We start from the raw sequence: 21,057 nt of genomic DNA, 5'->3' as shown, positions 1-21,057 counted from the left end.
GTCTTTTTTTTTTTTTTTTTTAAGTTTATTTCAAGAGTGAGAATGCAAGCAGGGGAAAGGGAAAAAGAGGGGGAGAGCGAGAATCCCAAGCAGCCTCTGCACTGTTAATGCAGAGCCCAGCGTGGGACTTGATCTCACGAACTGTGAGATCATGACCTAAGACAAAACCAAGAGTTGTACCTAATCGATTGAGCCACCCAGCCGCCCCTAAGATCTTATCTTTAAAATAGATAACGTTCACCAGCCTGTAAAGCTCCCCAAACCGTGGAGACTTCATGGCATAGGCGTAATTGATTATTAACTCAGTCTCCATCCTCTTCTCTGAGGGTGAGGGGTAGGGCTGAAAGTTCCATTGTAATCATGGCGTGGTCTTTCTGGTGACCAGCCCCCTTCCTGAAGCCATCCAGGGTTCTGCCAAGTGTTGCCTCAGCACAAAAGACACTTCCATCACCCAGGAACTTCCGAGATACTTGGGGTCTGTGTGTTAGGACCTAAGGCTGAAGACTAAGAATAAAAGACTCTCCTAGCATCTCTGTTTAGGAGCTCAGTGCCAGGAGTTGGGGGCAGAGACTAATACATGTATTTTCTGTTATTTCACTGGGGAGAGTAGGGTTTCTTCTTTCATCTCATATCTTTTAAACTTGCTTCCTTCCGCTGCCTCTTACTTTCGGTTTTATTTCATTTGGAAGGTAACTTCAGTGTCATAATTTAAGGGCAAAAAAATCCAACTCACTTTAATTTTGTTATACATTGCTACATCGCTTTAACAGTACTTCTTTAGTAGAGGTAGCTTTTGGTCTGTTGCCCCTCTGTTAAAAGTGAGTATAATGAAGATTTTCAGGAGAATTATATTTTCCTTGAATTTAAAAGAGCTTGGCATGTTCTTGACACCATTACTTGACGTTTTAACATGGTAGAGTAAAAAGGCCAGATAGCTAGGAATGTGTGGATGGTCGTTTTTAAAGACAGTCACTTGGCCTTTGATTGTATAACTTGGTTTTTGTGGTACTGTTCTTGTTTTGCAGAGTTCCGTTCAGGAAAGGCTCCCATCCTCATTGCCACAGATGTAGCCTCCCGTGGGCTAGGTTTGTATAGATAGGTGTCTCTGTCAATGGTATATGTATCTTTTGGTTTAAAGATTGCTTTGTCATTTCAAATTAGAGTCACTATACATGTGTTTAGATAAATATTTAAAAGAGAAGAATACAAAGTGTGATTATTTCCCCTCCCCCCCACAACTTTTTTTAACCTTGGTGTTTTTTTTTTCTTCTTTTATTTTCAAAGTCTCTTCCTGCTCCTGACAAACAGGCTTTGGTCTGCAGCAAGGCCTAGGCATGACTATTCAAACGATTAGAGGGGACAGGAGACATTCAGTTGAAAAGCTCAGCTTTTTCCTGGTTTTATTCTGTTTTCTGGCTGGATAGGATGAGCCTGATTGAACCTAGCTTATTAGAAGCTAGTTTTTACAGATACTCTTTTCCCCGTATGTATATGTGTGTGTGGAGGTCCAATTCCGTGAATGCTAACATAATGTATTCTTGGGACTTAATAAGTCCATAAATATGTTAGCACTCATTAATTAAATCTTCATTGCCCAATTTTATTTACTGCAGTAAGATTATCGAATGCACTCAGTTGTCCCCTCCTCCCACCTATGCTCCTGTCATCGATGTGCTGTCTTCCAATTTAAGAACTTGAAAATCATGTTCTTCTGGAGTTTTCCACCCATTATGATTTAAAATTTATATAACTATTTTGTGGTACTTTATCCCATTATGCTGAGGTAAACAGGTGCATCTAAAAATTTTTATATTAAAAAAGGATGACTGTCACCGAGATATTTTTAAATTATTGACAGGTATTTAATTTCTTGCCCAGTAAGGTGAGAAGTACCATATTCCCTTGTAATACTTAACATAAAGAGAAAGCGTTTAACCGGAATACAAAAGAATGAAGGCTTTTTATACGTTGCACTCCTCATTCCCTCCTTCAGAGGTGGTGACCTGCAGCCATGACTGAAAATTGTCTCTGCCCTCCGAGGTCATGTCTGGATCTGTGCGGTTAGAACTTGGGCCTGTTGGGAGAAGAGGCTGAGGCCTGAAAGCAATTTACACAAAGGCTTTCAGTGATGGTGGTTTTTAAACAGGCTTGCTATGTGCTGGTAGCTTCTTTGTGCATCTTGCCTAGACAATTAAAAATATTTCCTCCCTTCCCCCCTGCATTTCTAAACCAAATCAATTGGCTACCATTAGAATAACTTAGACTCTTCATCCCACCCCCACTCATCCAAGTGAGGGGAGAGGGAAGGTACCTGAGTCTGTTTCTTGTTACTCAGCATCAGTGCTTGTTTTGGGCCCCTTTGTTTGCTGCCTTGTAAAAATCTAAAGGAGGGGGAAAACCCACCAAAATGGCAGAATGCTGACCAAGGTCCTACAAGATCCTGGAAAGTGAAGGCTTCTACCTCATAGACAGGGGTGCAATTTTCAGCTGAGTCACCAGGCCTTTTTTCACTTCCTGTCCAGCGATGGCCTCTTAAATGTTCCCTTCAGGTAAGTTCTTCAATTCCCATAGTTTTATGATAGTCCTCCTCAGGAAACTACTATCCCCTTTCCACTGGGGTATTTTTAATTTTTCCTTTTTTTTTTTTTTTCCGTTTAAACTACACACTGTTAAACTAAAAGTATTGAATTGATTTTGTTTTGTTTTTTAACAGAAGCTTTGATATCAGCTGCAGATCACTCAGTACATGGCCGAGGCAAATCTACATTGGCCCGAAGCAGCTCTAGATGAGCCTGTTGGCGAGTCTCAGTCCCTCCCAGTTAGTGATTGGAGACTCCGGCCATGTCCTAGGGTTTGTCAGACAAAAAGTCGTTATCCCAGGCAGCTGGCCAAAACATTAACTTTTCGGTTTCTCACCCTGCTACAGCATCTCCTCTAAAGGCAGCAAGATCCCATTGTGGCCGTGCGCAGATAAGCTCAGGGCAGGCCTGACTGGAGAAAACCAGATTCCGCGCTTGCTCCTTTGTGCCCGCAGCCAGCTCTATGTGTATACACGCAGGACACCTTTCTAGTGTGAAGAACTCGCGCCATGTCTGTCCCCTATTGAACCCCTCCAGAAATACCCCCAAGTAGAAGTTTCCGAACCGTTGACTCCAGGCCCCAGTGCTTTCTGCTAGGAAAGCAGCCGTCTGTGCCTCCGGTGCAGTAATTGAGCCCAACCTGCTGCCCACGGCCCTGCGCCGCGGGACTGACTCAGGAGCAGCACCGTAGCTCTGAAGGTGTGGTCCCGGGGCGCAGTTCCCCACCCCTTCACCTCACCTCCACCCTGGCCCTGGCCGTTTTTGTTTTCCCTTTGTTGCATCAACGACCCTAGCCGGAGACTCACGCTGCCCCCTGTGATAACTGCCTTCTCGTCTTTCTGGTGTGATTTCAGGACTTTAGGGGTCAGTAAAGACTGAGGAGCCTTTATCGTAATAAGAAACAGACCTAATGCCCCTTTCTTCACAGGCCCGTTAACAACAGCTGAATTTTTTTTTTTTTTTTTTTAATCATCTCCCCTTTCCCCTGAAATTGATCCAGTCTGGGCAATAGATGCAGTCTGACCCTTTGGATGTAACTTACATTTTTTTTATTAATTATTTTTTTCTACAATCACCCCAATTATCCTTGGGGGAGGCGTTGGAGGACCTGAAATTTTTACCCGAACCCAGGTTCTCCGGCGCTTGGCAACCAAATGGGGCTACAGAGAAGCATCTAAGCCAGTTCACAGAGCGAGCGTGTGTGGGGACTTCTCACTGCCACGGACCCTTGATGCATGCTCCCCGCGCTCCAGTGGTCCCGTGTCAGAAGGCGGAGTTTTCGAAAGGAGGCCGCCAAAAATAACAGGCAAAGAGACGGGATCGGCTGCAGCGGTTTCCCAAAGGAGGAGGGAGTGTGCATCGGTCTGGTAACAAACAGAGAATGTTTTTTAACTATTTATATCACAAAAATCTGTGTTTTATCTAGGATATTTTCTGAATATTCTTTGTAAAATGCAGATTTTTTTTCCACAAAACATTAGGATTCTTTGTTATATTAGACTTGTTTGTTTAAGTAGGTAAAATCTACATTTAGCTGAAAGCATTACACTAACATTTACATACTTTAAGCATTAGGAGGTTATTCAACCCAATTCCCAGCAGCAGATAGAACATTAAACTTGTCTCAAGGTTTCATGGTTTTTCCCACCCACTTTGGCTATTTAATTTCCCAGGTTGTGTAGACAATCTTTGATACTTGAAGCAAGTACTGAGTTGAAATAACCTTGAGTAATTAAAAAAAAAAAACAAAACCTCATTTGGCGGAGCTGGGCTTGGTAGTACAGTGAAATTTTAGTGTAATGTGCTCTTGTGATTGAATGGGGAGAGAGAATTTGGATATTTCTGCAAAGGAAAATAGGTGTGTACTTAACTTTGGCTCTGATCAGTTTTTTAAATAATGAGAGCAAAAAGTTTTTAAATCTATTTTGATTAAGTCTCCTTGAAAATGTAGTAATAAAGTATATGAAGTTTCTTTTTTCACTTTGCTCTGTGACTGGTTTAAAGGTAAGTTTGTTATATTACTGGTAGATTTTGCCAGGCTTCTCCCAACAGAGTAGAAGTAATTTGACCTTGTAGCTTATCGGTGGTCCCACTTTCTTCTGCATTTCCAGTTTTGAAAAGGAGCTGGCATTCGATACAACTCCTGCCCAGTATGTTGGTTAAAATCCAGAAGAGGCAAGAGTTCGGGTGGTTGAAGGGGATTCCATTAGGGTTTTACAGCTGAGAAGGCGGCCGCTTCCTGTGCATGTCCCAAGAATCATTCATCCTCTTTTACTCTGTTGGGATGAGTCTTTTTTTGTTCCTGTTCAGAGTGGTTACTAACTTGATCTTCTTTCCTCTTGCTGTCACCTGCATTCGTGCTTCCCACCTGTTGTTGGCATGTCCTTTACCTTCTCTTTCCCTGCCACGTCAACCTACACGCTGACTCTTCGTTGGCCTCGAAGACGTGGAAGATGTCAAGTTTGTGATCAACTATGACTATCCAAACAGCTCGGAGGATTACGTGCACCGCATTGGCCGAACAGCCCGTAGCACCAACAAGGGCACCGCCTACACCTTCTTCACCCCAGGGAACCTCAAGCAGGCCCGAGAGCTGATCAAAGTGCTGGAAGAGGCTAATCAGGCTATCAATCCCAAACTGATGCAGCTGGTGGACCACAGAGGAGGCGGCGGAGGAGGGGGTAAGGGTAAGTCCTGGAGTTTTCCAGGTACTGCCAAGGTATCTTTTTGGGCTCATTGTGCCTCTTGTTGTGGGGGGTTTTTTGGTTTTTTTTTTTTAAAGTCCTGTGAAGGCTCCTAAGTGTGCTTACTTAATAACAGAGGACAATGATTAATAGTTTTTCATGATCTTTTCTAAGTAAGACGGTGTGAAGGGTGGGGCGGCTGTCGTGGCCGCCCTCCTGCAGCATGGTATTTCTGTGGACAGTGATAGGAAACCGACCTTTGTGTTGTGAAGTACATGGTGCCTGTTCAGAATTAAGCTGAATTACGGTTATTTTTAATGCCTCCAAAAGCTTTAGTATAGCGCATTAGGTTCTTAGTTTTTCATGTGAGGAGATCAGTAATTTTATACCATTTTGTGGCAGTAGAAACAGGCATAGTTAATGGATCTAAAAATTGGATTAGTTCCAGGACACCTGGGTGACTCAGTTACGCATCCCAACTCTTGATCTCAGGGTCATGAGTCGAGCTCCTTGGTGGGCTCCTCACTGGGCATGAAGCCCGTTTTAAAACACATTGGATAGTTGCAAAATATGCTAGGATCGTGGCTTCTGAACTACCATTTCGGTATTATTTTGTCCCAAACTTACTGCATGCCAAAGCTCTATGTCTTAATTACCTGAGAAGTTTTTAAAATACAAGTTTTTGGTTTTCATTCGTGAGTGGGCTTGAAATTCAGCCTAGGAGCTTAAAGTCTGTGAGAGAATTCTGACGCAGCTTGGCCCACAGAGTTAACACCCAAGAGCTGGTGTGCACTAGTAGACGGTCCCTGTAGGGTCCTAGCGACTTAGCCGCTCGTCTTTTTATTTTTAATCTGCAGTAAGTCGCCTCCACTTCGTTACCATTGTTGCTACATTTGTGAGATACCATTTCTTAATAATCCTCAAAGGAAAGGACTTAACAGTGGTGAGAAGTTGATTGTCTTTTCATGTTGACCATTCTTTTGAATATGTCCTATTCAAGAGTCAAATTATGGGTATATTTTAAAGTCACTGATTTGGAGGCTGGCCAGGGTAAAGATCAGATCAGAGAATGCTGACTACTTCTGTACCTGGTAGAGTTGTTTACACACGTGGCTGTGCTTGGGTTGTATTTCTGGCATTAAAAATTCCTCGTGTCCTCCCATCAGGAGGTCGTTCTCGGTACCGGACCACTTCTTCTGCCAACAATCCCAATCTGATGTATCAGGATGAGTGTGACCGGAGGCTTCGAGGAGTCAAGGATGGTGGCCGGAGAGACTCTGCGAGCTATCGGGATCGTAGTGAAACCGATAGAGCCGGTTATGCTAACGGCAGTGGCTATGGAAGTCCCAATTCTGCCTTTGGAGCACAAGCAGGCCAATACACCTATGGTCAAGGCACCTATGGGGCGGCTGCTTATGGCACCAGTGGCTATACGGCCCAGGAATATGGCGCTGGCACTTACGGGGCTGGTAGCACCGCCTCAACTGGGAGAAGTTCACAGAGCTCTAGCCAGCAGTTTAGTGGGATAGGCCGGTCTGGGCAGCAGCCGCAGCCGCTGATGTCACAACAGTTTGCACAGCCTCCGGGAGCTACCAATATGATAGGTTACATGGGGCAGACTGCCTATCAGTACCCCCCTCCCCCTCCACCCCCTCCTCCTTCACGTAAATGAAACCACTTGAGTGGTAGTGACTTGCGCAGACTTAACTACATTTAAAGGAACGCTGTCTTTCCCTTTTATTTCTCTTCCCCTTTTCTTTTTCTTTTTTATTTTTCCCCCAACCATTGTGATTTGTCTTTCATGCAGATTAGTTAGAATTCACTGCCAGGTTTCTTCTGTCCGCCAAAATGATCCAGTCTGAAATAACAGATTTTGTAAAAACATATATATAGCCGACTGGAAGAGATTCCCCCCTCCCCAACTTCTTGCATGTTGAGGATACTTGAGCTATTTTTCATCTTAAAAGAAAAAGTAAGGTATTAGGCCCTTTTGCAGGAGCCCATTTTTGTTTCCCTGAGTTGGGGAATGGGGGGGCGGGTAGAGGGTTGAATTCTGCAGAAGAAGGTGGCACTGTGCTGTAGATTGCTCTCATTACTGGGTTAGAAAACCAAGAGGGAATTCCCTGCACATTTTCTGTAATACTTTTTAATGTTCCTTGGGCTGATGAGTTTTTAAGACAATGCATTGCCATTGTCGTCTTGGCTGATTGCTTGTTAAGTGCATTTGACAGTTAAAACAAAATTCCTAATTGGTTTTGTCTCCCTTATATTCTGCCTTGCCCCTTCCCAATTACTGAAAAATAACCATTTTAGTCAGGTTAGACATTGAATTGCTGAGTCTGAGTTTCTTAAGTGTATCTTTTAAATTAAAAACCCCAAGTGTTTATTGAAATGGTTAAATGTAGCATCTCGGCATCTGGGTGGAAGCTGCCTATTTTTCTTCCCCACATAACCAGGGACCATCTGTGAAATTCATTTTCCAACTAGAATAGCTGCTCTGGGCAGAATGAACGTAAGTGTTCACTGAAAATTTATTAGCCAGTTAAATAATGTAACCAGTTACGTATGCGTTCACCTGCCGTATAAAAACCACCTTTAAATATGGCAAAGTTTCGTTTTAAACTCAGTATCTATAGAGCTAGAATAAAAGCAACTCTCCAGCTACTCCGCCCTTTCGGCCAAATTCTCTTGAATAAAGAACTTTCAGGGTCCGTTAAGAAAGAACTCTTCGTTCTCTTCATACTCTTCTCTGCAGTGCTTGGTTGTAACAGCTTTGGGGTGCATGTTTTCTTCGGCATCCTTTTGCACTCAGCTTTTTACAGGTAGGTAGTGCTTAGGAGAAATTACAGAGGACTAAAGCCTAAGTCCTTTCATTTTTCCTCCTCCTGAAGGTAGGTGAGTCTGTCCCCTTCATAGTGCTACTGTTTACCTGAGACTTCCCGTAGCACATGGGCCTGGGAAGAATTTTCTGCCCTTGTGTTCACCGTAACAGGACAGGGAGATCAGACAGCCCCAGAAACCTCTTCCATATCCAGTGTTGGACTATTAATTTTTTTATGCTATTGGTGTGGTTCGCTAACAATGCAGTTAAAGGGGGAAGGCTCCACTGCGTCCTTTGGCTAAGGCCTGAGGGTGCCTGCTGATTTGTAATATCTAAATACTTGAGGTTCTTTTGTTTTTCTTTTCTTTTTAAAATTCTTCAGGGAGAGAGAAGGGATGGTTTCTGAGGGGTTCTGAAAAGTATGGTTGAATGTGCAACATACAGGTAGGTTGTCAGCATAAGCTGAAATATATGCATGTAAGAACTTTGACATGTCGTTCCCCCCTAAGCCCCCCCCACGCTTTCTTCTTCCTTTACTTCTCTTTCCACCCACCCCCACCCTTCTTGGAGAAGTTGAGGCCGAGGGAGGATGGTAGGCACAGGAAAACATGGGCAGAACTGCCCTGTGCTTTCAAACCAAAGTGCCCCCCGCCGCAAAGATTTTTGTCTGAGCATTGGCCAGTCCATTGTAGACATTTCTTTCTACATCAGAATTGTGATTATTTTTAAACAGAGGTGCCACCGTAAGGGGTGTCCTATTTACTCTCTTGCAGGTCTTAAAGCATCCCTCTGTGGGGAGGGTCTCTGGGCTTCCTGTTTCCCACCAGGGATGATGACGTGGTCATAAAGTCAGAAGAACAGCATACCCCAAATCTCAAAAGCTATTGTGGCCTGAGCGCAGCTGAAATCTAGCAGAGTTTTTCCGATACAGCTTTAGAGTAACTCTTCTGCCTCTGCGTCTGTCTCCCACAATTTAGGCTCTGCCTTTGCTTCAGATCATGAGCAGAAGAGTCCTCCTATGAGGCTAGTTCCTGCAGTCATGGTTCAAACTCATATAGGGAAAGGATTTCAATATTAAGCTGTGGGGCTGCTTCTCCCCAGTTCCTCCCTAACCATTCATTGTGTGGACTTCTCTCATCTGAAAGGTTGGTGGCTTTTGCTTGGGATCAGTGCTCTCTATTCACGTTCTCGCTGGCCTCTGAACACATTCCTGTTGCATTAAGACTTGAAAGATGTGTAGATGTGTGATGTGCAGGCACAGGATGCTAAGAGCTGTGTTACTATTCTTAGTTTGTAAATTGTCCTTTTGATACCATCTTGTTTTCTTTTGTAGGTATAAATAAAACACTGTTGACAATAAGGTGTGAGCTTTTTATTGCTTAAAAATTCTCTGACCACAGTCCAGTGGTGGTTTCCTTAACAGTTTTTATTTGCTTTAAGACCAAGTTTGGGGAGTGTCAGATTGAGTAATAACCTTAGCACCTAAAAACGTGCTAGGGAGGTGGGATCTAGTGGTCTTACTGGAAAGATGTGAGTTGTTACCTGGATCTAAGTGCTCCGTGTGGAGCTGCTGTCACCAAAGCAAGACTCAAGTCCAGTTTAGAGGTGAGGCGTGTGGCTGCTGACAGCTGGCCAAAGCCGATACACTTGGCTTTGGTCTGTGGCCTCTGAAGGCGGGTTGGAAATGAAAAGTCACAACACTTCGTCCCTGTAAGACTGTCAGCTTTGGATCACTGCCTACACTTGGCCTCCTACCTGGCAAGTGAAAAGCACCACAGCAGCGTGCTTTGCTTGAGGTCTGAGCTCTCGGGGGCATTTGTCTTCTACACCGAGACCACTTTCCAGGCGGGACTGACTCTTCCTTAGCGGGAGGCTCACACTAGGGACATGGAGAGCAGTTGCTTATTTGCCCCATATGTGGGTTTAAGCACCTAAGATTTTTTTGATGTCCAGTTGAGATGAGGCACCATGCTCCTATAATTGGCCTGGGTTTTTTATTGCTGCTATAATTTAAGGGAGAGATTGGTGAGAACGTCTTCTAGGTAGAACAATCAGTGCTCCGCTGAAATATCCTCACTAAGCATTTTTGACTAACATTTGGCCCGAGTCCTGTAGAAGTCATCCAGGAGAATATTTCAAATGGTTTGTTCTGTGTCTTTGTTACAAGGGTAGAACCATCTCTGGGACCCTCAAATTGGCATTGGAAGACTCAACTTCTTTCCTTTAAGGACTAGAAGAAAATGGAGATGAAGTTAGATAACTCCCTTTTGACTACATAATCTTAGGATCTCTAATGCCCAGTTCATAGTAGGTTTTACATGTTACAGCCAAGGGGGAAGCTTACAGATGAACTACAGACTCAGTGACCCCACCCCCGCCCCCCACCCACAATACCGATCCCACTCTGCCTTAGGCCACGAACGTCACTGGCTTCCACTTCTGTTTCCCATCTGTCCAGTGCAACTGCCCACCCACTGGTGACCTTGAACAACTGCGCCTGCCCCATAACTAGTCTCCCTGCTTCCGCTGCCTTCCACTGTGCACAGCAGCTGCTGGTCCTGCACACGAGCCCGCCCGCCGGTGGCTGCCCTGCGCAGTCCATGTGATGCAAACCCGTCAGCCTCCGTCTCCGGGTCTGTAGGTTCTAAACACACTAGCCTTTTTGTCCTTTATCACACCAAGCTGGTTCCTGCCTTAGGGCTCCTACGCAAGCTATTCTCTGGAATGTTCCTCGTCTGTGTTTCTAACAAGTATTCTGTCCAGTGTCCTCTCATCGTTGTCTTCTCTGTATACCGTGTGTGTACAGTACATACCCTGTCTTCCTGGTCTGTCCTTTTTCATGGTGCTTGTGGCCTAAAAATACTTGTTCGTCTCTTCGCATTGAAATAAAAGCACCATGAGGGGCAGAGAGAGAGTGGTAGCTCCATGTGCACTTCCCAGTGCCCTCAAATACTGAGTGGGTAGCAGCCGCCAGCGCCAGCAACACAGCTGTGGTGGAGCACCTACCTTTGGTCACGTACAAGTAGAAGAAGTCACAGTAGAAGATGGTTTGTACTACTCCAGACACCACCGCAATTTGGTCATAGAAGTTCTCAGTCTGGTACCGCCTGATCCAGTTAGCCAGGTAGAGTGCCCGGTACAGCCCGAGAAAGAACAAGTAGTGAGTAGTAATGGTCTCAGCCTCTCCGGTCTTACTGATCATGAAGAGCTGGGGCAGGATGGCCACCGACTCCAAGTAGATGGAGAAAGTCCAGAGGATCTGAGCCAACGAGAGAAGCGGCCAGAGGAGGCTGGTCAAGACCGAGAAGGAGCCCGTCTCTTCAAAAGAAGGTAATTACTAACATGTTTATGGGACCAAATACAGTGAAACAAAAAGTTCCCGACATAGAACCCATCCCCACCCCTTTTCTCTGATAATAGAAAATATTTTTTTAAAAGTTTCAAGTAAACTGCTTTTTTCAAAATGTCACATGAACAGTTCTTTAGGACGCAATTTTTAATTGGAGCAGAACTTTATAAATTCGCCTTAATGGAAGCCATAGTTTCTCAAAATGCACTGGCATCGGAAGTTCCTCATGTTTGCTGCCGCACAGTTTCTTGGTCCACAGCCCAGATGTCCTGCAGTCTCAGCCTGGACTGTGCACTAGTAGCCATGAGGGGGTCTCAGAAGGTCTCAGTAACCGTAAGGGCGCTGTGATGCCAGCTTTGTTTACCTACAGGACTGTTTGGAGTGCCCATTTTCAAATGGAGTAGCGTGAATAGCTCACTACCACTTTCTGCACCAACAACAATATGTAATGGTCACGGTCGTACCAAAATGCAAGCCCATATATTAAAAAAGATGCAGAGGGAAGAATGTTGGGGAATGTGTTACCCTTTGGAGTTAGTCTGGGTCCCTTCCCTTACCTCCAAGGGAGTGAAACTGTAGTTCTCAAGGAAGGAGAGACCAATGACCGGGACCAGAAGAAATTCCAGCCGGAACGTGTCATTCTCACTGTCAAATGTTTTCCGAAATTTCCCATAGATCATGTACACTGTGACGTAGGCACAGAGGAGAAAAACCACCTGGCAAGGCAAAGAGACACATGGGGGTCCTTGTCCAGCCTACTTGCTGGGCTTCCAAGCCACCCTGAGTTGGGGACCAACGTAACTAAAGGGCCAGCGCTCTTGCCCCAAGGGGGAAGACGGGAACGGCGTTTGCAGTTTCTCTGGAGGCTTTGCCCTGGATTCTGAGCCTAATGACCCTGTTGTGAAGTAACTCCTGGCTTCTCGTTAAGACCACTGGCACTAACAGAGTGAGGACTCAAAGGTGCGTAGGCATCTCCGGGTAGGAGACGGGGTTGGTGTCTGACCGGGGGAGTTAGCAGTGGCGTTCCGGGGCTCCGAAAGGTCAGTCCTAGATCTGCATCAGCGACTGGTGAGCATTCTTCCACCAGGACTAACAATGTCCTCTGAGTGAGCTAGCTGGTCGTTGCTCCTGTAGAAAAGTGCTCTTTAAAAAAAAATTTTTTTTTTTAATATTTACTTTGAGAGAGAGCACAAGTGGGAGAGGGGCAGAGGGAGACGGAGACACAGAATTGAAGCGGGCTCCAGGCTCCGAGCTGTCAGCACAGAGCCCGACGTGGGGCTCAAACCTACGAACTGTGAGATCATGACCTGAGCCGAAGTCGGATGCTCAACCAACTGAGCCACCCCCATCTCTCTCTTTTTTTAAATGTTTATTTTTGAGGGAGAGCATGAGGGGCCTGTGCAGAGAGGATCCAAAGCAGGCTCTTTGCTGACAGCAGGGAGATTAGGGGCTGGAACTCACGAACCATGAGATCATGACCTGAGCTGAAATCAGACACTTAACCCACTGAGCCACCTGGGCTCTGTTCCTTTTTTTTTTTTTTTTTTTTTTTGAGAGAGAGAACAAGCGGAGGACGGGCAGAGAGGGAGACAGAATCCCAAGCAGGCTCCATGCTGTCCGTGCAGAGCCTGATGCAGGGCTCCAACTCACGAACTGAGATCATGACCTGAGCCGAAGTGAAGAGTCGGACACGTAACTGACTGAACCACCAGGCGCCCCAGAAAAGCTCTCTCTAATTACGGTAGCTGTCCTCCAGCATGTGATTTTATGGTTGGGCCTCTAACCTTCTAGGCAGGAGGTTCTGAAACGTGTGCATCGGAATCACATAAATACACATAAATAGCCACCTTTTCCCCCTCCTGCCCCCAGAGTTATTGATTTAGTAGGTCTGAGTAGGCCCAAGGGTTTACATTTCCAGCAAGTTCTTATGTGATGCTGATGCTGCCGGTCCAGAAACTCACTGGCCGAGAGAACTCCTGTTTGTGCTTTAAAACTCCATTTCTCACCGGAATGAGGCAAATCTGCTTTGTGTCACCATAGCTCCCTGGGGACATATACACTGCCGCCCATAATCACGTGCTCTGTAAATGTCTGTGTGCCAGTCTCTTCCCTCCGTTTTCTGTAAGAGGGTCCTGACTGTCATGTCCACCTCTGAATACCCAGCCCCTAACTCGGGGCCCAGCGCAAAACGTCCCGGAATGAGTGAATCAATGAATCAATGAAGTGGTGGTCACTTTCTAACTCCAGAAACGCAGAAACTGGCCTCTCTCAGGTTCCTACAACTTACTCTGCCACGCCAAGGGCTGGGTCTTCAGTCCCTCCCAGGACCGTTCAAGTCCGACCCTTAGGCAGAGAAATGAACTCAGTACGTGGTGGTTGCCATTTCTGTGGTGAGTTTAAGTAGACTGTGACTTCAGGACCTCAGACAAGCTCACGCAGTTCAACACCCCACAGGTAACAACGTCCTCCATGCCAGCAAGGCGCCTGGAATCCCAGGGTCCCAGCTCCGATACGGAGGAGAGAGCATCTGGGTGCTGCGTGCTTTACATATGTTCTCTCATAGAGTCTTCACAACAGCCCTGCAGAATCGGTAGAATTCCCCATTTCGTAGCCTTCTCTCCTTAAAAATGGAACTAGTAGCAGGGCGCCTGGGCGGCTCAGTCAGTTAGGCATCCAACTCTGGATTTTGGCTCAGGTCATGATCTCACGGTTCATGAAATGGAGCCCTGCGTTGGGCTCTGTGCTGACGGCGTGGAGCCTACTTGGGATTCTCTCTCCCTCTCTGCCTCTCCTCTGCTCTTGCTTGCTTGCGCTCTCTCAGAAATAAACTTTTTTAAAAATGGAACTATTAGATGATGTGCCCCACTAAAAACTACATTTCTCAGCTCCTTTGCAGATAACGATGGTCAGTGACATGCATTCACTGGGTAGACTTTGGGGAAAGCTCTTTACAAAGGGCTTACCCAGATGGCAGGTACCCTATTCATTGCTCTTTCTTCCTTTCCTCCTCCTTCCTGCCCAGAATGCGATGTGATGGTAGGAGCCCTAGCATCCATTTGGTGATCCTGAGGCAACCTTGAGGCTAGCTGCCACCTTAGGGCTTCCTATACAATTTGCAGTGTCTCTTTAAGAATTAAGAATTTTAAGGGGCACCTGGGTGGTTTGGTCGGTTGAGCGTCCGGCTTTGGCTCAGGTTGTGATCTTGCAGTTCGTGAGTTCGAGCCCTGTGTCGGGCTCTGTGCTGACAGCTCAGAGCCTGAAGCCTGCTTCAGATTCTGTGTCTCCCTCTGTCTCTGTCCCTCCCCTGCTCACACTCCGTCTCTCAACAATAAATAAATGTTTAAAAAAAATTAAGAATTTCAAGATGGCAATGGCAAGGCTCTTCTGAGCAACTGCATGTGGCATGCACTTGTGAGTCCGGGTCACAGTAAAGATGGTGGAGCAGAAAGTCAGAAGGAGCCTGCGGGGCTCAGTCAGTTAGCTTAGTCAGTCCGACTCTTGGTTTTGGCTCAGGTCATGATCTCACAGTTTGTGAGTTCAAGCCCCGCATCGAGCTCCACGCTGACAAGCCTGGTCGGGGTTCTCTTCCCCTCCCCCTGCCCCACCCCTCCCCTGCTCATGGGCCCTCTCTCGTCTCAAGAAAACAAAAGGAGCTGCCATCTCAGCCCTGGACGCCCCACCTCCGGATTCCAAGTTATGAGTAAGGTAAAAATAAGCCTTTATCTTATTAAGATAACTCTTATTTTAAGTCTCTCTTACCAGCATCCACACAGTAACCTTCCCTTTCACTGACTCTGAAACCTGGGCTCCTCCCACTAAGCTGTGTTGCCTTAAAGAGTTCAGATGGCTGGGGGAGACGCTCCTGGCCCGGCAGAGCATGTGACTCTCGACCTTGGGGTCGCGAGTTCAAGCCCCACATTGGGTTCAAGTCCCAAGCTCTGCAAAAGAGCTGGGATGGCTGACTTAAAAAAGCCCACCCCGACAGAACCTCTAACAGCTGTGGCCCAGAGCCTATGACATCAGAATAGAACCGAGACTTGCTTGGTTTCGCCTGTGAAACAGGACCATGCTTCCAAGCACTAGTTTCCAAACTGTTCGCCTGTGCCCTCGGCCTTCCTCCAGCCCTGGGCGGCATCTCCCTCCCCCAGCCCTCGGCCGTCCTCCCCGGCTGTCCTCCAAAGGCACCAAGCTTGATCCTGCCTCGGTGGTCTTTGCACCAGGCATTCCTTCCGCTTGGAATCCTCTTCCTCTGATCATCCCGTGGCTCGTTCCTTGTGTCACACGACCTTGGCTCCCGTGTCACCTCTTCAGAGAGGCCCCTCCTGGTCACGCTCCCTGAACAGCTTCCCATTCGTTCTCTAACACATAACCCAGGTTTTAAAACTTCTTTATTTTTAATAGTGAAAGGAAACAGCACCCTATTTTAATAATATCTGCATAACCTCACCCCGACCCAAAGCTTTCCTGGCTGTTTTATTATCTGTCTTCCCAGTTAGAACGGAGGTTCCGTGAGAACAGGCCTTCTTCAAGTACCTGGCCCACAGCAGGTGCTCAATAAATACTTGTCAGATGGATATCAGAGGAATAACCTCTCTGAAAGCTCAAGGTACCACGTTTGATGTTTTGCTCATTTTTTAACCATTATAATAGCTAACCTCGATCGAATATTTAATATGCGACGGCTATTGTGTATTTGCGTTTACTGCCTCATTTCATGTTCTCAACAGAACCCTCTGAGTACTAGCATTATCTTCATTCTGAAGATGAGGTGCACGGGGGCCCAGGGCCTTGCCTAAGCCCGGGTCCCCCAGCGGCCACCAACACGGTCAGGATTCCCACCCGGGTCTGCCTGGCTCCACAGCCGGTGTTCCCAAGCGCACGCTCCCCGTCTGTCGGGGCTCCGCGGGCCCCGCCACCACGGCCGCCCACCCCCCTCCCTCACCTTCATGACTGTGTTGTAGACAGAGATGAAGTTGGTGAACAGGTCCAGGTACCTGGTGGTGAAGACGAGAGCGAAAAGGATCTGGCTCTTCCCAGAGATGCCTGTGGCCAAACGAGAAGACGAGAAAATGAGACAGACTCCTGGGCGCCCCTGACACTCAAGAAGCCCGGTGCGTGGGGGGCGCCCGGGGGGCTCAGTGGGTTAAGTGTCCAACTCTCAATCTCAGCTCAGGTCTCGATCTCAGGGATCCCGGTGCCCCTGCGTGTGCCTGCCTGGATTCCGGCTCTGGAGGGGGTATGGGTAGTGGGGTGGGGGTGGCGAAGGGGGTCCAGGCTTCTCTTCACTCCATCCTCACGCTTCCATTGAGTCCCCAAAGTTCTGCGCTTTAGACAGCAACTCACTGACTTCACAGGGAGTTGATTCCCCAGGGAGACCTGAGCGGGCGGACCAAGCAGCAGGGGCCTGAGGACCATTCTCTTTTATTTTCCAAATCGTAAAGATTCAAGATGCTTTATTTTTTAAGTGATAAAAGTAATACCTAGTTTGGGGCGCCTGGGTGGCTCAGTCGGTTAAGCGTCCGACTTCGGCTCAGGTCATGATCTCACGGTTCGTGGGTTCGAGCCCCGCGTCGGGCTCTGTGCTGACAGCCAGCTCAGAGCCTGGAGCCTGCTTCAAATTCTGTGTCTCCCTCTCTCTCTGACCCTCCCCTGCTCACGCTGTCTCTCTCTCTCAGAAATAAATAAAACATTTAAAAAAAAAAAGTAATACCTGGTTTTACTTCTTGTAAAACAAAAAGCAGATAATACAGAGATAGAAATAAAAAAGCCACAGCCACACCCGAATCTCAAAGACTCTGAGCGCCCTTCCAGATATTGCTGATCACACAACACACACGTGCGCGCAGACAACTGCACGACCACATGGAGGTGACAAAACTGGGGTCACACCTTTCATGCTATCTCCTCACCTGCTCTGGTCTCTTTTTTTTTTTTAATGTTNGAATTGATGTTAGATTCGCGGAAGAATCGTCGAGACAGTACAGAGGCTTCCCGCATACCCTTCGCCCAGCTCCCTACCGAATAGGCCCGCTGGCATGACCCTATTGCCCGAACTCAAGGCTTCGATTCGGGCTTCACCCGTTTTCCTACTAACACCCTTCTTCTGTTTCCGGGAGCCAAGCCAGGACTCGAGGCTGCCTTTGGCGGTCACGGTCCTTAATCTCCCTCCGGCCACTTCTGCTACGTCACGAAGGTGGGTCCAGGGCACGGCAAGCCCACACCAGTCCCGACCCCTCCCCTAACCTAACCGCTCCCATCAGCGATGCCTGCGTTTCTGATCCAAAGGTCAACTCACGCAGCCTCCCCAGAGCCGGCTGCGCACCGTGTCTGTTCAGAACCACATCCTTCCTCTGGCTTGGCGGCCGTCCACACTGCTAGCTCGCCGCCTCTGACCGCTCCCGTCCTCACCAGCTAATCGCTGAGGGCTCCCGGGGGCTTCTCCCTGCCCCTGTGCTATTTCAGGGGCGTCCCCAGCTCTGGGCTCTGACTCCTATATTCCTGCCTCACCGTCTCCCCTCAAGCTCCCCCTCCTGTCTCCCTTCCTTCAAGAACGCCACCGCGGTCCCCTCCAAGCTCAAGCCAGGAAAGCAAGAGCCACCCACCTCCGCCTCCCCCAGTCCCGTGCCCCTCCTGGCCCCACCTCAGGGATCCCACCGGCCTCCCCGGGTCCTTCGAGGCCTTCGTGGCTGCCACCCCCACCCCCACTCCAAGTACCAACCAATGGGCTATTTTTAAAATAAAACTCCACCTAAAGCCCTTAAGTGGCTCCCCAGTGCCCTTTAAAACAGACTCATTCTCCTCGTGGCTCCTGAGGTCCCACACAGGCCTTTCCCGTCGCCTCCCTGGCCCCGTATCTCATCGCTGTCCCCCTCAGCCCCTCCCTCCGGTCACAATGGTAACATCTGGATTTTACTCTACGTGTAATGGAGTGACTGGGGACTTCGGCACCGAGGAGTGACATTACCTGATTAAGGGGTCTGCTTCCTTTATACACCTGAACTGTGCCTCGTCTATCCCGCTGGTGCTGGACGCTTTGGGGAGGGAGACAACCGCTGAAGCCCCTTATATTTGGGGGGTGGGGGGAGGCGTGCCGCGTCCCTGTGCCGGCTTTCCTACCAGTATGGCCAGGCTGGGTCCCACACCCCTCACCTGTGAGATGAGCCCCCCTGCACACGTGGGACAGCGCCGACGTGAGACCTAAGTAGGATTCAGTGAGAATGTGTGTTCTCCCTTGGGGGTCTGGGACTTGGACTTGGGGCCTGGGGCTGGCTGTGGGCAAGGAGCCCACCCCCCAGCGTGGGGCATGGAGTGCAGGAGGCGATGCTACCCAGACGCCAGCTCTGGGCCACGCCTGTGGCCGCCCGGTCTCGCTGAGCCCTCAAGGAGGCCTCTCCGGGGAGGCCATTTAGGAGGGTCCAGGAGGCAACCCTGGTGGGGGACACTTGGCTACCCCCTCCGCACGTGGCCTTCCTCCCCGACTCCCCCCTCTGCACCCGCAGCCTGCCGGGTTCCTGGGCTTCACTCACACCTTCGCGCTTGGGAGCCCTGGCTGTCCTGAGCACAAAGGTTTTCACACTCTCTTGAAAGCGATGGAAAATGCCCGCCATGCCCAGAGACCTGAGACAAGGGAGAGAATGTGAACCGCTACCTGGCCGGAGTCCCCCTGGGGTCCACTGAGCACATGGCAGCCCTCCCTCCATTCGACAGATGGCGAAACTGAGGCCTGAGGTCACGCAGTGAGTCGGTGGCTGGGTGAGAACTAAGTGCCGCCTCCTACCTTCCGGGTGGGTCGGTGAGGGTCACACCAGCCTCCGCATCTTGGGGCGGGACGGGGCTGGCGTCCAGGCGCCTCACCTCCTCAGGTCACAGCCAGGCATATGCCAAACCCCCTACACACACACACACACACACACACACACACACACACACACACAGCCTCCAACGCCCTTTTTTCTTTCCCCGTAGCACTTAGCACCTCTAACAAAACATATCATTTCCTTGGTTGCTACGACTGTCACTTGCGGACAGTCTCCCACGGCGACAAAGTCCGCTCCCCAAGTTGTGGGTGTTCGGTCCAGGGGGCCCAGGGCGGGGCGGGGCAGAGTGGGCTGCGGAACAGCGCCCCCTCCCGGTCACGGTTGCTCATCCCGCCTCGGGCCCTCCGCGGAAGTGCAGGGCCAAGTCCAAGTTAGTTTCCCTCTCTCAGGGCTCCTGCCTCACCTCCCCAGGCGGGAACCCCAGGGCCCCTGAGTGCCCATCTCTCCAGAGACCGAAAACCGGAATGGCCTGCAGGTTCAGAACCACTCCCTCCTGTAAAGCCTCTCACGCCAGCACCCACCCCTCCTCCATGGCCAGCAGCCCTCCCAGCTTTCGGGTGACCCGCTGCAGGTCCCTCCGAGCCCCTCCCCTGCTCCCCACACTTCCGTGGCTCCACAGTCCCGATTCCCTGGCCTGATTCTCTGGCCTGACCGTTTGGACCACCCACCCCTCTGCCGCTCATCTCCCCTATGGGCCTCCCCCAAATCGGGCTGCTCGCTCTCCCTAGGACAACCCCTGTAGGCCTGGGCGCCCCCAGCACCCTCCACATGGCACACCCTGCCTGGGGACAGCCCGCCCATCCTCCAGGACCCAGCACAGAGCTGCTCCCCCCATGAACACTTCAGGGCTCTGCTCTCCGCCTCCTCGGCCTCCCCCCTCCCCCGCTCCGCCTGCACCCGCCTCTGTATCCCCTCACCCCAGTGCCCAGCACAGGGTGGGCGGCGGACAAAGATGTCTGCGGAGGCCTGGGAAGCCTTTTGATGCACGGGACCTGTTTGGCCACCACGAGGCCCACCCTGAAACTTCTCCAACCCCCCGCCAACCCCCCAGGGAGGGCAGCCAGCCCACCGGGTGGGCAAAGGGGGGACTTTCCCTGCCCTCCCTGGGCTTCCGCTCAGCGGCAGCTCCGTGCTCACCAGGGCCCAGCCTGGTGTCCCTCCTGCCACATCACAGCCTTGTGTGCCGCACGCAGGCAGAGGAGGGAAGGGGGTCCAGCCTGAGGGGACATCCTGTCTGCAAGGGGCAGTGGAGAGTGGTGGAGGGGAGGAAAGAGAAGACCCTGAGAATTGGAGGCCAGTCCTGTGTGCAGACCGCCCCGCCCCACCCCCCACCTTCCGATCCCACTGCAGGCCTGAGTGAGGGTCCAGAGCGAAAGAGGCCTTCCAGCTCCCGCTGAGCAAAAAGAGCAAGGGCGACGAGGTAAGCAAGAGGGCATCACCTCCTCCTTACCCGCCCCCACCTCTTCCCACTGGCAGTGGCAATGCCCAGGCAGGGGTGGGGCAGGGGTAAATCAGCCTCCCCTCCAGAATCTTCCAGGGCCCTCCTTCTTCCACAGGGCACACCTTTACATTTTCTTTGGAAATGCTGAGCTGTGCAAAAACAGTTTCAAGCACCCCCAGGGCGAAGTCCCCACCCTGAACGGAAATTNCCGGCGACCCTCACCGGAGCAGCACTTGGACCTCCAGATCTTCCCCAGGAGCAAGATCATGGCCAGGAGGTGGCTCAGGTCGCCGAGGATCCGGAACACGTTCATGGTTCCCCGGGCGGCCCCGCGCCGCGCGCAGCCAACTCCTGAGAAACTTTCTG

The 21,057-nt window shown here is 49.6% G+C and overlaps 2 protein-coding genes across 3 annotated transcripts in view; one reads left to right on the top strand and one right to left on the bottom strand.

Moving 5' to 3' along the window:
* Positions 1–9,444, top strand: part of DDX17 (DEAD-box helicase 17) — a 20,224-nt gene extending 10,780 nt beyond the window's left edge. The window contains exons 11-13 of one of the 2 annotated variants that reach the window (XM_077762122.1): positions 1,026–1,085; positions 5,024–5,260; positions 6,430–9,444. In XM_077762122.1, the coding sequence (XP_077618248.1) occupies positions 1,026–1,085; positions 5,024–5,260; positions 6,430–6,935 (803 nt within the window). In that variant the 3' untranslated portion in view covers positions 6,936–9,444. Of the gene's footprint in view, positions 1–1,025; positions 1,086–5,023; positions 5,267–6,429 lie in introns of both variants that reach the window. The other variant, XM_077762121.1, reaches the window with a different exon arrangement.
* Positions 9,442–21,057, bottom strand: KDELR3 (KDEL endoplasmic reticulum protein retention receptor 3). The gene is made up of 5 exons (XM_077762123.1): positions 20,914–21,057; positions 16,376–16,476; positions 11,991–12,149; positions 11,091–11,343; positions 9,442–10,314 (listed from the first exon to the last, which is right to left on the bottom strand). The coding sequence occupies exons 1-5, from the start codon at positions 21,002–21,004 to the stop codon at positions 10,274–10,276; spliced, it is 645 nt and encodes a 214-aa protein (XP_077618249.1). The 5' UTR covers positions 21,005–21,057; the 3' UTR covers positions 9,442–10,273.

The sequence above is a fragment of the Crocuta crocuta genome, unplaced genomic scaffold (assembly GCF_008692635.1).
Source record: "Crocuta crocuta isolate KB4526 unplaced genomic scaffold, BGI_CrCroc_1.0 scaffold193, whole genome shotgun sequence".
NCBI lineage: Eukaryota > Metazoa > Chordata > Mammalia > Carnivora > Hyaenidae > Crocuta > Crocuta crocuta.
Note: the sequence above shows the minus strand (reverse complement) of the source record. Positions and strands in the feature narration are given on the sequence as shown.

Excerpts from the sequence above, each read along its gene's own strand:
- KDELR3 (XM_077762123.1), bottom strand. The coding sequence starts at position 21,004 with ATGAACGTGTTCCGGATCCTCGGCGACCTGAGCCACCTCCTGGCCATG. Across the intron at positions 12,150-16,375 it reads TCTACAACACAGTCATGAAG|GTGGTTTTTCTCCTCTGTGC; the intron begins GTGAGGGAGGGG and ends TTGCCTTGCCAG. Across the intron at positions 10,315-11,090 it reads CTACTTGTACGTGACCAAAG|TCCTTAAAGGAAAGAAGTTG; the intron begins GTAGGTGCTCCA and ends ATTTTCTTCTAG.